The sequence below is a fragment of the Pogoniulus pusillus genome, chromosome 11 (assembly GCF_015220805.1).
Source record: "Pogoniulus pusillus isolate bPogPus1 chromosome 11, bPogPus1.pri, whole genome shotgun sequence".
In the NCBI taxonomy this organism is placed as follows: Eukaryota; Metazoa; Chordata; class Aves; order Piciformes; family Lybiidae; genus Pogoniulus; species Pogoniulus pusillus.
The window spans coordinates 13,083,369-13,099,645 of NC_087274.1; the positions used below are offsets into that span (position 1 = coordinate 13,083,369).

General features: G+C 55.6%; 1 protein-coding gene across 1 annotated transcript in view; it reads left to right on the top strand.

The window, feature by feature from the left end:
- The window catches only part of STX8 (syntaxin 8), a 125,597-nt gene extending 111,690 nt beyond the window's left edge, over positions 1 to 13,907 (top strand). Inside the window, exon 8 of the mRNA XM_064151111.1 lies at positions 12,470 to 13,907. Coding sequence (XP_064007181.1) covers positions 12,470 to 12,537 — 68 coding nt within the window. The 3' untranslated portion in view covers positions 12,538 to 13,907. The remainder of the gene's footprint in view (positions 1 to 12,469) is intronic.
- The last annotated feature ends 2,370 nt before the right edge of the window (positions 13,908 to 16,277 follow it).

The following is a 16,277-nucleotide window of genomic DNA, read 5'->3' on the forward strand; positions in this document are numbered from 1 at the left end:
GTGGCCCAGAACTGAACCCAGCATTGGAGGTTCAGCCTCACCAGTGCATATAAGATGCTGCACATCACCTAGCAACATCCCCAGGGCTCTAAGCCTTTGCTCCTCACAGGGCTACTCCAGGCCCCTCAGCCACTTTGCAGCCTCTGCTGGACTCTCCAGCAGTTACCTGTCTCTTGAACTGGGGAGCCCAGAACTGGATCCAGAATGCCAGCTGTGGCCTCAGCATGGCAATGTAGAGGGGTATGAGAACCTTCCTTGACCTGCTGGCCACGCTCTTCTTCATGCACCCCAGGACCGCATTTGCCTTCTTGGCTGTGGGGGCACACTGCTGGCTCATGGGGAGCTTTGCTGCCAGCACTCTCAGGTCCTTCTCCATGGAGCTGCTTCCCAGAAGGTCCCCCCTGCCCTGTGCTGCTGCAAGAGGTTGTACTTCCCCAGATGCAGGACCCTACACTTGTCCTTGTTGACCTTCATGAGATTCCCTCTGCCCAAGCTGGCCAGGTCTCACTGAATAGAGTGAAACCTCAGAGGATGCCAGCAGAACTCCCTTGGACCTTTGGAGGTCCCTTCCCACCCAACTCACTCTAGGATTCTCTAAACAGCAGCTGTCCCTTGGACTCAGATAAATCATTCCTCCAGGGTAATCCAGCCTCACATGGGCAGCTCCAAGTGTGGAACAACTCACAAAATCAGGAGGATTTTTTCATCCCACAATGCCATGACCTGGGTTTTGCTTTCTTCCAAAGCAGGAATTCACAGTGCAGTATCTGTTGTTTCCAGGGAGCTCAGCTTCTTGGAGAAGTGTTATTTTCTTTCCCTTCCCCTCCAGCCCCAGCAGAACGCTTGGGCCCTTGGAGTCTTTCATAACCTCTGGCAGAGCCTGCTCAGAATTGCTTTTTCTTCAGCAGGGACACTTCCAACTAGATCAGGCTGCCCATGGCCACAGCAAGGCTGATCTTGAATGTCTCCAGGGACAGGGCCTCAGCCACATCCCTGGACAACCTTTTCTGGTATTTCTCCACCCTCACTGTGCAGAACTTCCTCCTGATGTGCAACCTAAATCTCCCCTGCTCCAGTTTAAACCACTGCCTCTCACCCTATCACTACCAGCAGCTCTGAACAGTCCCTTCTCAGCCTTCCTCTAGGTCTCCTTCAGATGCTGCAATATAGCTCTAAGGTCTTCCCAGAGTCAGTCACAGAATCACAGCACTAACCAGCTTAGAAAAGACCTCTGAGATCATCCAGTCCAACCTGTCACCTAACACCTTCTGAACCGTGGCACTAAGTGCCTCATCCAGCCTCCTCTTAAACACCTCCAGGAATGGGCACTCCACCACCTCCCTGGGCAGCCCATTCCAGTGCCAATCACTCTTGCTGTGAAGAACTTCCTCCTAGCATCCAGCCTGAACCTGCCCTGGCACAGCTTGAGGCTGTGTCCTCTTGTTCTGTCCCTGCCTGGCAGAAGAGCCCAACCCCACCTGGCTACAGCCTCCCTCTGGATAGCTGTAGAGAGCAATGAGCTCACCCCCAGCTCCCTCAGCCTCTCCTCACAGGGCTGTGCTCCAGCCCCTCCCCAGCCTTGGTGCCCTTCTCTGGACACGTTCCAGCACCTCAACAGCTTTCTTAAACTGAGGGTCCCAGAACTGGACACAGGCAGCCAAGGTGTGGCCTAACCAGTGCCTAGTGCAGGGGCAGAAGGACTGCCCTGGCCCTGCTGGATTGTCTGCCTGTGCTCTACAAGTATTGCTAAGGACCCCAGGGGCACTGGCCAGAGGTGAGGATGTTAGGAGGAAGTTGTTGCCAGAGAGAGTGATTGGCACTGGAATGGGCTACCCAGGGAGGTGGTGGAGTCACCATCCCTGGAGGTGTTGAAGCAAAGCCTGGCTGAGGCACTTAGTGCCATGGTCTGGTTGACTGGCCAGGGCTGGGTGCTAGGTTGCACTGGATGAGCTTGGAGCTCTCTTCAGACCTGGTTGATTCTATGATTCTATACGGCAGCAGGGGCCTGAGTTCAGCCTGGAGGGCTATGAATTGGCCAGCACAAGCACAGAAGCAACAAACCAAAGCCAGGCTGGGAAGCAGCCAAGCCAGGCTAGCTGTAGTCGCAGAGAGCCATGAGGTCTGCCCTGAGCCTCCTCTGCTGCAGGCTGCACACCCCCAGCTGGCTCAGCCCCTCCGGGCAGGGCTGCGCTGCAGCCCCCTCACCTCAGCCTCCCCTGCAGGCTGAAGAGCCTCAATTGCTCCTCTATTAGTATTTTCATTTCTTTTGGTAAGCCTTGCCAAGGATTTCCACGTCGGGGTCGAGAGGTCGGAGCAGCAGCGTTCCGTTGCTGGAGGCAGCCCAGTGGCCGAGCCAGGTCCAGAGCGAGCGGGGGCCGGGGGTAGCGCAGGGCTGCGCACCGCCGCGGGCGCTGGGGCAGGGCGAGCGGGGGGCCGGGGGTAGCGCAGGGCTGCGCACCGCCGCGGGCGCTGGGGCAGGGCGAGCGGGGGGCCGGGGGTAGCGCAGGGCTGCGCACCGCCGCGGGCGCTGGGGCAGGGCTTGGCTGTCACCGCGCCCCCGAGCAGCCAGCCCCTGCAGAGGTGGTGGCGGTGCTGCAGGTGGAGGAAGCGGGGAGGGTATTTACAGACAAGGCAGCTTAATAGCCTGGGATTGCTGCCCAAGTGGTTCTTAATGCAAGACAAATTGAGCGGCCCCGCTCGCACCCTCCGGGGAGAGGGGGGCAGGGAGGAGAGGGAGGCAGGGAGGAGAGGGAGGCAGGGAAGAGAGGGAGGCAGGGAGGAGAGGGAGGCAGGGAAGAGAGGGAGGCAGGGAAGAGAGGGAGGCAGGGAGGAGAGGGAGGCAGGGAAGAGAATGAGGCAGGGAAGAGAGAGAGGCAGGGAGGAGAGGGAGGCAGGGAGGAGAGGAGGGTTTGTGGCTGAGGGGAGGCAGGGAGGAGAGGGAGGCAGGGAGGAGAGGGAAGCAGGGAGGAGAGGGAAGCAGGGAAGAGAGGGAGGCAGGGAAGAGAGGGAGGCAGGGAGGAGAGGGAGGCAGGGAGGAGAGGGAGGCAGGGAGGAGAGGGAGGCAGGGAAGAGAGGGAGGCAGGGAGGAGAGGGGGGCAGGGAGGAGAGGGAGGCAGGGAAGAGAGGGAGGCAGGGAGGAGAGAGGGGCAGGGAAGAGAGGGAGGCAGGGAGGAGAGGGAGGCAGGGAGGAGAGGGGGGCAGGGAGGAGAGGGAGGCAGGGAAGAGAGGGAGGCAGGGAGGAGAGAGGGGCAGGAAAGAGAGGGAGGCAGGGAGGAGAGGGAGGCAGGGAAGAGAGGGAGGCAGGGAGGAGAGGGAGGCAGGGAGGAGAGGGGGGCAGGAAGGAGAGGGGGGCAGGGAAGAGAGGGAGGCAGGGAAGAGAGGGAGGCAGGGAGGAGAGGGAGGCAGGGAAGAGAGAGAGGCAGGGAGGAGAGGGAGGCAGGGAAGAGAGGGGGGCAGGGAAGAGAGGGAGGCAGGGAAGAGAGGGAGGCAGGGAAGAGAGGGAGGCAGGGAGGAGAGGGAGGCAGGGAGGAGAGGAGGGTTTGTGGCTGAGGGGAGGCAGGGAGAAAGCAGCTGCCTGCTTTCAGGGACCAGGGAAGGACAGCAAGATGGATTTCTTCGGGAGCTTGCCATGTGAGACTAGTGCTTGAGGTATGCGTGCTGGAGGCAGAGCCAGCCAGCCCGGTTGGTTCTCTGCTAGAACTCAGGCTCTGCACAGATTTGGGCAGGGTTTCTGCCATATGTCTGGCAGCACGGGCTGGAAATTAACTCAGTGAGAAGGCAGATAAAGTCTGTAGGTTTGGAAGTGTGGCATGAAGTGAACTCAAACGAAGAATAAAAGTGAGATGCTCTGCAGCCTCTTGATGGGCTCTGACCTTGCCCCTGCCTCTCCTCTCCCCTGAGGAGCAGCTGGGACCTCCTGCCTGGCACCTGTGAAAGGAGCCTGATTCATAACCTTCTGCAGAGACAGTTGGGTGGGAATGGGAACTTGCTTGGCATAGACTCACAGTATGCTTGGGGTTGGAAGGGAACTCAAAGATCATCCAGTTCCAACCCCCAGGCCACTGGCAGGGACACCTCCCACCAGCCCAGGTTGCTCAAGGCTTCATCCAACCTGGCCTTGAACACCTCCAGGGAGGAGACACACGCCACGTCCCTGGGCAACCTGTGCCAGGGTCTCACTGCCCTCACTGGAAAGAATTTCTTCCTAACATCCAGTCTCAGTCTCCCCTCTTCCAGCTCAGAGCCATTGCCCCTCATCCTGTTATTCCAATTCCTTCTCCAAACTCCCTCTCCAGCTCTTCTGGAGCCCCTTCAGGTACTGGAAGGCTGCTCTAAGGTCTCCCAGGAGCCTTCTCTTCTCTGGGCTGAACAGCCTCAGCTCTCAGCCTGTCCCCACAGGGGAGGTTCTCCAGCTCCAGGTCCTTCTTGTGCTGAGGGCCTCAGAGCTGGAGGCAGTGGTGCAGGCGAGGTCAGAGCAGCGCAGAGGGGCAGAATCCCTTCTGTGTCCTGCTGCTCTCACTGCTTCTGATGCAGCCAGCACACAGCTGGCTCTGGGCTGTCAGTGGCCATTGCTTGCTCATGGGGAGGTTTTTTATTATGATTATCTTATTATGATGGTTTACCTCTGAAAGAGAGCAGTGCTGAACCTTCTGCAGTATTGGGAGTGACACCAGCCCCAAATTAGTAGAAAAGGTAGGGAATGCCCCAGCCAAGGCTCCTGAAATAGTCACCAAAGACAGGCTGGGATGCTCAGAGCTTGATGCAGGGCTGTATGCCCTGTGTCCCAGCTCTATGGACAGCAAATGCCAGAGAGATCACAAATGGGGACAGCTCATTTATAGAGCTGGTTGGATTTGCCAGCTGCAAGTTAGATGTTGTAACAGGCTTGAATGTGCCCTTTTGGCTTCTGAACTCACAGAGTGCCAGCATGGTAAGGATTGGAGAAACCCTCTGGAGATCAGCCAGTCCAAGCTCCCTGCTAAAGCAGGGCACCCACAGCAGCTTGCCCAGGAGCACAATGCCCAGCTGGGGTTGGAAGTTCTCTAGAGAAGGAGACTCCACAACCTGTCTGGGCAGCCTGCTCCAGGCCTCCAGCACCTTCACAATAAAGAAGTTTCTCCTTCTGTTCAGATGGAACCTCCTGGCTTCCAGTTTGTGCCCACTGCCCCTTGTCCTGGTACTGGGCACCACTGACAAGAGTCTGGCCTCATCCTGCTGCCCTCCAGCCTTTAGCTCTTGCTGAGCATTGCTCAAATCCCCTCTGGGGCTGCTAAAAGAGAAGAGCTGGAGCAGTGCTGCCATCAGCTCTGCCACTGCAGTCACTGGAGCACACCTTGCTAGGCTGCAGTTGTCAGAATGAAGCCAGGATCTTGTTACTGCTGAGGATAAAGGTGAAACTGTGTCCTCTGCTGGGGACTTCCAGACAGCTTGTAGGAACCTGTGTGCTCTGACAGAACTCGAGATCACAATGGCTATGCTGTGGTTTTAATGGCCCATCAGAGGTCTGATGGGAGCAGAAATCTTAGGCACTTACTGGAGAGGGACTTGTCAAAACACGATGGATTTGTGACCCAGCTCCTGGCTGCCTCTTCAAAGGCAGCTGAAGCCCTGCCAGATCCTGCTCAAATCCCCAGGAGTTCTGTTCAGCACAATAAGTGGATGTGTCACAGTAAGTGTTGCCCTGTCACCGAGCTGGCATCAGCACCCAGTTGACAAGCAACAGCTGTCTGCTGTGTGGGTGCTACGAGGGCTTGTCTTTGGTGGGGCTGTGAGCAGGAGTCTGCCCAACTCCAGCCACCATGGCCTTCAGGAGCTGGAAGTGCTTGACAGCAAAGTGGGGATGGTTGAGCCTCAGCTGCCTCCCTCCCAACAGCCAGCAGAAGGACCAGGGAAGTCGTTGTGCCCTGACCTCAGCATTGGTGGGGCCACACCTTGAGTACTGGGTTCAGTTTTGGGCCTTTCACTCCAAGAAGGACATTGAGGTGCTGGAGGGGGTCCACAGAAGGGCAGAGAAGCTGGTGGAGGGTCTGGAGAATAAACCTGGTATATAGGTCTGGTGAGGAGCAGCTGAGGGAACTGAGGGTATTTAATCTGGAGAAAAGGAGACTGGGTGGACACCTTCTGGCTCTGCAGCTGCCAGAAAGGATCCCAGGATGTTAGGGGTTGGAAAGGACTTGCAGAGATCAAGTCCAACCCCCCTGCCAGTGTAGGATCATAATCTAGTGCAAGTCACACAGGAACATATCCAGGCTGGGCTTCCAGAGAAAGAGACTCCACAGCTTCTCTGGGCAGCCTGTGCCAGTGCTCTGGGACTCTTACAGTAAAGAAGTTCTTCCTCATGCTGAGGTGGAGTGTTCTGTAGGAGGATGAAGCCAGGTGGAGGTTGCCCAAAAGAGGCAGGGTGCCCAGAAGGAGAAGGATGCCCAGGAAGAGTGAGATAACCTGAAGGAGAGGAATGCTCAAGATAAATGGGATACTTAGGAAAAGAGAGATGTTCAGGAGGAGAGGGATGCCTGAGAGGGGAGAGATGTCCAGGAGGAGAGGGCTTCCTGGGAGGAAAGAGATACCTGAGAGGAGTGGAATGCCCAGGAGGAGAGAGATGCCCAGGAGGAGAAGGGTGCTGGAGAGGAATGCCTGAGAGAAGAGGGATGCCCAGGAGGAATGCCCAAGAGGAGCAGGATACCAGAAGGAAAGAGATGTCTGAGAGGAGTAGGATGCTTGGGAGGACAAAGATACCTGGGAGGACAAGGGTGGGCATGGGATGCTCAGGAGGAGCAGGATGCTCTGAGGATGGGATGTGCCCTGGGTCTGCACAGCACTCAGCTCCAAGCCATGTCCAGGGACTCTGGGCTGGGAATCCAGCAAAGGTTGGGATAGCCTGAGAGTTGTATCTTCACTGGGTTTGGGAAGGGCTTTGCTAGACTTGGAGTGTCCAGGAAGCAGGGGTCGGGCCTGGGGTGAAGATCAGAGACTGATCTCAGCAGTGGGACTTCAGTGCAGTGAAGCAGCAGCAGGAGTGCCAACGCTCCTGGGGAGCCCCATACCATGCTGTGCCCTTCAGCGTGGGGTAAGCAGGGAGCCTGCCCCTTGTGTCTCTGCACTGCTCCTCCTGGCTGGAGCAGAGCACTGGCTCAAGCTCAGTAGCAGATGGAGCTTCAGGAGTGCTGCACCTTCTCCAGCCTGCCTTAATTAACTGCTCTGTGACTGCACACAGTCACCTCCTTGCTCTGCCCACCTTGCCCTGGGGAACTCGGTTCAGATTTGGGTCCCTGCCCCTGTTTTATTTTCTCTTCTCTGTCTCCTGTTTACTTTGAGAGGAGTTCTTGCTGAGAGGAACATTCCTACTTCATGGGACTTGAGCAAAACCAGGGCAGAGCAGGCAGAGGACCTCAAGTGCACCGTCAGACAGGCTTAAACATCCACGGGTTTGCTCGGAGATCATGTTGGACTTGGAGAAACATCCAGGCTTAAACACCCCAGAGCCTTCTAATCTGTAGTACAGGGCAGGGAGAAATGTGTGGAACATCTGCTCTGCATCAGGAGAGAGGAACTTGGATATTTGTGTGCTGTTGCCAGCTGCTCTTGTCCTGTTCTTCCTGTGCACATCACAGGATCAGGTCAGCCTTGGACAGCAGCAGCAGCAGCTCCCAGGGGTGTGTTGCTCCGACACTCTGAGCCCCCTCTGCTGCTCTGCCTCTCACGTGGAGAGTAGATGCTTGCCACTGCTCTGGGGAACAGAAAAGGATATCCAGGGGCTGGAGTAGCTGGTGAAAGATCTGGAGAACAGGGCTGCAGGAGCAGCTGAGGGCACTGTGGTTGTTCAACCTGGAGAAAAGGAGCCCGAGGGGAGGAAGACCTGTTCTAGTGGGAGGTGTCCCTGCCTATGGCAGGGGGTTGGAATGGATGGTCTTTGAGGTCCCTTCCAACCTAATCTGTTCCATGATTCTAAGACCTTATGGTGCTCTATCACTCCCAGACAGGAGGCTGCAGTGCAGTGGGAGTTGGTCTCTTCTCCCAAGTAACAGGAGACAGAGGAAACACCCTCAGGTTAACTAGAGAAGGTCTAGGTAGGACATGAGGAACAATTTCTTTATTCAAAGAGTGGTCAGGGATTGGCAGAGGCTGCCCATGGAGGTGGTGGAGTCCCCACCCCTGGAGGTGTTCAAGAAACCTGTGTCCATGGCACTTGGGGACATGATTTAGTGGCCATGGTGGTGCTGGGTTGATGGTTGGACTGGATGATTTTAGAGGGCTTTCCCAACCCAAACAAGTCTGATTCAAGTGTCTCCAGGTTTTTAATAGCAGTCTCTTTCCAGGGATAAAATGAAGTTTATTTGGCTTTGCTCTCCCCTTCTCCTTGCCCTGAACATCCTCTCAAGTCCCCTGCTCATTCTACTGTTACCCATTAGCAGCACTCCACAGTCCCCTACCTTCCTCCCTTCCTGTTGGGTCATAATCTGGGGTTTATGTGCAAGTTTTCCTTGGGAGCTGTCAAAGCAGAATCAGGGCTCATTAACCCCACTTGGATCATTACTAATTCACACCTAAAGAGGCTTTCCCAAACCACTGATCTCTTAATTGCTGAAGTCCATAAACTGTTAGGCTGGACCCGTGCGAAGGATTTGCAGCCTCTAAAAGTTCTCCCTGCAGTGCAGAAACATAACAGAGTCTGAGTGTGGCAACTTTATCAGAGCTTCCTTCTCCCCAGCCTGACCAACTGATTTGCTTCTGCCTTTGATGAAGACTCAAAAATGTGTTTTAGATGTCAAAAGGCTGAGAGTGGAAACACAGTAGGAGTATGGCTCATGTTTCCAGGGGGTTAGTGTAATGGTTTGTGTTGCTGAGTGGTGTGGAGTGGGTGGCTGAGGTTGAGAACTGATCAAGATCCTCCTCTCACCTCTTCACAGAATCACAGGATTAACCAGGTTGGAAAAGACCTTCAAGATCATCAAGTCCAACCTATCACCTAACCCTTCTAATTAACTAACCCATGGCACTAAGTGTCTCATCCAGCCTCCTCTTAAACACCTCCAGGGATGGGGACTCCACCACCTCCCCAGACCTCTTCTGAGGTCCCTCTCTATCTTTTTATGAGATCTCACCATTCTGTGTCTGTGTGATGCATCAAGTATGAACCAGCAGTGAGGATACAGCTGGAGTCCTGGGTCCAGTTATAGGCTCCTCAGTTCAAGAGGGACAGGGAACTACTGGAGAGAGTCCATGGAGGCTCCATTGCTGCTGAGGAGCCTTGAACAGCAATGTGAGGAGCAAAGGCTGAGAGTCCTGGGGCTGAGAGCCTGCAGAAGAGCAGCCCCAGAGGGGATCTGAGCAATGCTCAGCAAGAGCTAAAGGACCTGTGGCGTAAAACAGGCTGGGGCCAGACTCTTGTCAGTGCTAGCCAGTGCCAGGAAGAGGGCCAGTGAGCACAAACTGGAAGCCAGGAGCTTCCACCTGACCAGGAGGAGAAAGTTCTTTGTGGTGAGGGTGCTGGAGGCCTGGAGCAGGCTGTCCAGAGAGGCTGTGGAGTCTCTTTGTGTGGAGCCTTTTAAAACCTACCTGGATGTGTTCCTGTGTGACCTGCTCTGGGTGATCTGCTTTGGGAATCTCCTTGTGTGGAGAGCTTCCAAGCCCAGATGGGCATTGTGCTCCTGGGCAAGCTGCTGTGGGTGCCCTGACTTGGCAGGGGGTCAGACTGGATGATCTCCAAAGCTTCGTTCCAGCCCCATCCATGCTGGGATTCTGTGGTTCTGTGATCAACTCAAGCCCTTGTCCCTCATTCCAGTGCATCCCAATCCTGCCACAACCCTGAGGCAAGCCTGGGGAGCACAAGGAGCTGCTGCTGCCCCTGCCCTCAGCTCTTTCTGCGAGGAGAAGGCTGAGTGTCCAAGAGCTCCCTGAGCCAACGCAGTCACACACTGCTCAGACTCACTTCAGATCAGTGCTTTCAGCTGTGTATGAAAGAGAAGGCTCCTGTTGGTGGCAGCTCTTTATTTCCCTGGAAAAAAAAAGGAAAGGAAATAAATCCTGGCTCCCTGGCAGAGAAGCAGTTTGTGCACAGAAAACATGACACTGTTTACAGCAGGCCAGGGCTGACATCCTTTTCCAGCTTGGAAAGAGGAGTTTATTTTCATGCATCCTTTTTTTAATTGCCACGAGCTGGGCTTGTAAATATTGGAAGGGGTTGAGTAACAGTCATCAGCTGAGCACAGCAAGCACAGGGACATATTTTCCTCTCCTGGAGTCCCAACGTGTTCCCACAGCTCAGAGGGGACAGCTTGGAGCAAACAACCCCAAACTCCTGATTGAGAGGTGGTTTAACCCCGTGAGGATGCCCATGTGAGGGATGCCAGTGCCTGGAGGGGTCAGAGCTCATGTGTGGGGGCTGCTTAGGGAGGTGAGGAGTGGACTACAGGGAACCACTCCTTTATCCATGGAGCATTTCCTCCTCTCCTCTATGAAGGAGGAGGCCTTGAAGATGCTCAGAAGGCTGGAGAGCCTCCCCTGTGGGGACAGGCTGGGAGAGCTGGGGCTGTTCAGCCTGGAGGGGAGAAGGCTCCAGGGAGACCTTAAAGCAGCCTTCCAGTACCTGAAGGGGTTGCAGGAGAGCTGGGAAGGGACTTTTGACAAGGGCTGGAAGTGCCAGGATGAGAGACAATGGCTTAGGGCTGGGAGAGAGGAGAATGAGAGTAGAGATGAGGAAGAAATTCTTTCCAGCGAGGGTGGTGAGACACTGGCACAGGCTGCCCAGGGAGGTTGTGGATGCCTCATCCCTGGAGATGTTCAAGGCTAGGTTAGATAAGCTCTTGAGCAATCTGGGCTGGTGGGAGGTGTCCCTGCCCATGGCAGGGGGGGAGGAACTGGATGGTCTTGAAGGTCCATTCCAACCCAACCCATCCTATGAGTTTATGAAAGGAAAGAGTTCCCCCTCCCCTGGGAGCAACTCAGCAGAATTAACTCCCTCTAGAGGGGTGTGGCCTTAGGCAGTCAGTCAGGAGAGGGAAGATCTGGGTTGTTGGCTTTCTGGACCACTCAGCAGATCACTTCGTGTCTTGTTTTAACAGCATCCTCCTGAGCAGCACGGGGGGAGGTCACTCCTGTTGCAGTGAGGTGGAGGTTGGCCTCTTCTCCCTAGTATCAGGTGACAGAACAAGAGGAGATAGCCTGAAACTGTGCCAGGGGAGAGTAAGCTTGGAGAGGAAGAAAAATTTGTTTGCTGCAAGAGTGGTCAGGGATTGGCAGAGGCTGCCCAGGGAGGTGGTGGAGTCCCCGTGCCTGGAGGTGCTGAAGAAACCTGTGCCATGGCACTTGGGGATGTGGTTTGATGGCTGTGGTGGTGTTGGGTTCCTGGTAAGACTGGATGATGTCAGAGGGCTTTTCCTGCTGTGCTGTGTGGTTGGGCAGAGCACTGTGAGTCTCTTCAGTGCTGCCTGATCTCCATTCCCCCAGGTGATGTCTGACAGCCCTGCTTTTGCTCTGCAAAGAGCTGTGTCTGAAAGCAGGAGTGGTTTGTGCTGCAAACAATTTCCTGATGCGAATTGGATTTCCTTCTGAATAATCCTTTGCCCCTCTGGGATGGTGCAGAGGGATTCTAGGAAAGCTTAACTGGCCTTGCTGTGAGTTGAACACATCCCTTGTGGTGTGCAAGGCAGATGTTTGGGTAGGAAGAGAGGCTGCAGGCGCTGCTGGACAAGTTAACCTGAATCATGGAATCCCAGACTGGTTTGGGTTGGAAGGGAGCTTTAAAGCTTATCCAGTCTAACCCCCTGCAGTCAGCAGGGAAATCAGGAGGTAGGGCAGATTGCTCACAGCCTCCAACAACCTGACCTGCAATGGTTCCAACCATGGGTCATCTACCAGCTCTCTGGGCAACCTCAGCCAGGGTCTCACCACCCTCAGGGTCAAACATTTCTTCCTTCTCTCCAGTCTCAATCTCCATCTTTCAGTTTAAAACCCTCCCCCCTTTTCCTGTCACAACAGGCCCTGCTCAAAACTCTGTCCCCAGCTTTCTGATCAGCCTCTTGAAGCACTGAAAGACACCAGAAAGTCTCCCTGGAGCCTTCTCTTCTTCAGGCTGAACAAACCCAACTGTCTCAGCCTGGCCACATATCAGAGGGCTTCCAGCCCTGCCAGCACTGCTGTGGCCTCCTCTGGCCCTGCTCCAACAGGTCCCTGTCTGTGCTGTGCTGAGGACTCCAGAGCTGGCCCAGCACTGCAGAGCAGAGCAGAGGGGCAGGATCCCCTCCCGTGCTGCCCACACTGCTGGGGATTTGAAGGCTCAGGAAGAGAAAGGCCCAACATGGGGATTAGACTCCTTGTCTGTGCTCAGGTCATCGTTGTGCAGGGGTCTGTCAAGAGGCTGGGTGGGGTGATCAGGCTCAGTCTGGAGGGAGAGCAGGCCTGGGAGGAAGGATTTAGTTGCCAGCTGCCAAAGTTGGAGGCAGGAATCTCAATGCCCTCTGCTCTTTTGCAGGAATGCTGGTGGTGATCGTGCTGCTGCTGATCGCCATCGCCGTGGTCGCTCTCTGGCCAACAAGCTAACGTGGATTTGGAGCACGCTGGAGCTGCTGCTCAGCAGCTGAGTGTAGAGGACCTTGGAAGAGACCATGTGTGCAGAGACCTGCTTGTCTTTTCAATAAACTCAACAGCAGTGGAATGAAGCTGTGTGCCACAGGCAGCTGATCTTCCTTGGGCACGCAGCTGTGCAGCGCTGCCTGCTTTGGAACCTTTGAACACAGCAAGGACTCTTCTCACCTGCCTTTGGCATGGGGAGGCTGCAGATGGCTGTGAAAGAGATGGACCCCTTGGTGCCTCTGCATCTCAGCTCCTGCTGCTGTCAAGGAGCTGCCTGACCAGTCCTCCTGAGGCCTTTGAAACACCAAGGTGTGGTTTGGGAGGACAGCAGCAGCTCCCCTGCTCTCTTCAGACTGCAAACACTCACACGTGTCAAGGGATGGATGTCAGGGGGGATGGCTGGATCTGGATGCTGGCAAGACAGGAGGTGAGCACACATGTTGCCCTAATGGGAGGCACAGGACCCCTGGGAGCTGTACAGAAGCACTGGTGAGTGAGCCAGTCCTGGGCCACTGGGAGAGCTCTTGACCTCCATGAGTAGACATGGAGACATCAACAGGTCTTGAACCAGGTGTGTGAGATTGGAAAACCTTGTCCAGCGCTGCTCATGAGTGGCATGTGCTCTCTGCATGTTCTCCATGAGCTCTGCTGTGCTCTCCAGGAGTTCTGCTCTGCTCTGTATGAGCTCTGCTGTGCTCTTCAGGAGCTCTCCAAGGGCTCTGTTGTGCTCTCCAGGAACTCTCCATGCGCTCTGTTCTGCTCTCCTCTCCAAGAGCTCTCCATGAGCTCTGCCGTGCTCTCTGTGAGCTCTCCAGGAGCTCTGCTGTGCTCTGAGCTCTGTTCTGCTCTCTAGGAGCTCTCCAAGAGCTCTGTTCTGCTCCCCTCTCCAAGAGCTCTCCAGGAGCTCTGCCATGCTCTGTATGAGCTCTGCTCTGCTCTCCAGGAGCTCTCAATGAGCTCTTCTGTGCTCTCCACGTGCTCCCCATGAGCTCTGCCATGCTCTGCCAGGCTGACCAGGGGAGATGTGCTGACCTTCATGTGCTAATCTGGGTGACTGAGCTCTGCCTCTTCCTGTTATGACTCTTCAACTGCTGTTAACACCGTGAGGAAGGATCACCCCTTGACCAACTCATCAAAGAGAGGACCACCCCTTGACAAACTCAAACTCATCAAAAAGAGGACCACCCCTTGACAAGCTGATCAAAAAGAGCTATCAGATGTTCTCTTCAACCTTCACTGGCCAAGAAACTGCTCATTGTGTTACCTGTGCCAGGGTGATGTCAGAACTGGCAGAGCAAGCAATAAATACCCAATAAAAGCTGATCCATTTCTACAGACCTCACCTGCCTCAGCTTTTGCTGACTCCTGCTGTCTGCTGTCCCACTTCACTGCTTCTCCAGTGCTTCAGCTTCCTGAGACCTGATCTGGAGGTGGACAAAAAGTGCTTCCTGTAGACTTCATGTGTGCCATGACATGTCCTGCTGGAGCCATGAGGTTGCCAGCCCTTGGCTGGTCCTTGCCTGTGTTGGTGGAGTTTCTCTTCCCACAGCTCATAACCCCCACCTTACTGCAGCCTGTTGGGCTCTGCTCCCTAGTATCAGGAGACTGAACAAGAGGAAGTAGCCTGAAATTGTGCCAGGGGAGGGTTGGACACAAGGTTAAATTTCTTTGCTGCAGGAGTGGTCAGGGATTGGCAGAGGCTGCCCAGGGAGGTGGTGGAGTCCCCATCCCTGGAGCTGTTCAGCAAACATGCCTGTGGCTATGGCACCTGGGGCCATGGTTTGATGGCCATGGTGATGTGGGGTCAACATTTGGATTTGATGATCTTAAAGGTCTCTTCCAACTGATTCCATTCCATGGCTCTCTGGCTCACACTCCCATGTGGCTGCAGGCTGGGTGTGAGCTCAGTGCTGCTCTCTCTGGTGGGCTCAGACTGGCAGCAAACACTGCAGGTCTGGCCCTAGGTAGGGTCAGGCTCTTTCCCCTCCTTTCAGAGCTACGTTGTCTTCTCTGGCCAACCAGCTAAGGACACAGAGCCAGAGCAATCTGGGAAAGCCATTTGCCTCTCTGCAGGGCTGCAGGGGACAGCCCCAGAGCAGGGCTGGTGGCACTTGTGACCCATTTGTCTCTGCAGTAAAGATCTGAGATTTCTGCCCTCAAAGGTGTTTTCCCACCCATAAATTACCAGGGCTGGAGGTCAGAGGGGTGACCTCTTGGCTCTTTGCAGGACCTTTTGCCTGTGTTTTTCTCCCTGGAAGTGTTTTGCTGCTTCAGTCCCCCCTCACCTCCAGCTTCCCAACTTGCCTGCACCACCAGGTCCTTGCCTGGTCTCAAGCATCAGCAACTCCAGCAGCGTCTGGCAGCACTGGTGGCCCATGGGAGGTAGGTGATGGAACCCAGACCCCTGTAGTGGGTGGGCAGAAGGGACAGCACTGCCCAGAAACCTGTGAACAAGGCAGAAAATGGGTCTGGAGGGGGATTGGCAGCTCCCCTGACCCCAGACTCTGGTTGTCTCCTGTCCCCATACCTGTCCACCCCCTCTCTGTGGGGCCTCACAGGCTTTGGTGTGCCCTGGCTTTGTCCCACTGCAGGGCACAGCCTCCTTGGGCAGAAAAGGATGGGGAATGCAGTGGGACATACCTCAGTCCAGAGCTCACAGCAGACACAGAGAGCTCAGAGGTGCCAGAAAAGACCCCCCCAGGGCTGGCAAGGTGTTCTTCTAGGTGGGCAAACAGAAATAGCTGTGTGCCATGTTGGGGCCTGCCAGGGGACATTGAAAGAGACATAGGAGGCAAGGCAGACACAATCCCAGAATGCCAGCATGGTGAGGATTGGAAGGCACCTCTGGGGATCATCCACTCCAACCCCCTGCTAAAGCAGAGCACCCACAGCAGCTTGCCCAGGAGCACAATGCCCAGCTGGGCTTGGAAGCTCTCCACACAAGGAGACTCCACAACCTCTCTGGGCAGCCTGCTCCAGGCCTCCAGCACCCTCACAACAAAGAAATTTCTCCTCTCCAGATGGAACCTCCTGGCTTCCAGTTTGTGCCCACTGCCCCTTGTCCTGGTACTGGGCATCACTGCCAAGAGTCTGGCCCCAGCCTCATGCTCCCCACATCTCCTTCAGCTCTTGCTGAGCATTGCTGAGATCCCCTCTGGAGCTGCTCTTCTGCAGGCTCTCAGCCCCAGGGCTCTCAGCCTTTGCTCCTCACATTGCTGCTCAAGGCCACTCAGAAGCTTTGTAGCCTCCACTGGACTCTCTCCAGCAGTTCCCTGTCTGTTGAACTGGGGACCCCACAACTGGACCGAGGACTTTAGATGTGGCCTCACTAGGGCAGAACAGATGTGAGGGAGAAGCTCCTTCAACCTGCTGGCCACACTCTTCTTCATGCACTCCAGGACCCCAGTGGCCTTCCTGGCCATGTGGGCACATTGCTGGCCCATGGGAACCTGCTGTCCCCCAGCACTGCCAGGTCCTTCTCTGCAGAGCTGCCCCCCAGCAGGCCCCCCCTCCCTCGTCCTGCTGCAGGAGGTTGTTCCTCCCCAGGGGCAGGACCCTACCCCTGCCCTGGTTGAACCTCTTGAGGCTTCTGCCCAGGTCTCCACGCAGCACAGGCTGGTGGGTGTCAGCTACTCCTCCCTGCCCAGGTCCTCATTGCTCAGGGTGAGCTGTGTGGGGAGGACTCAGGAGACCTTTGGAGCTGGTTA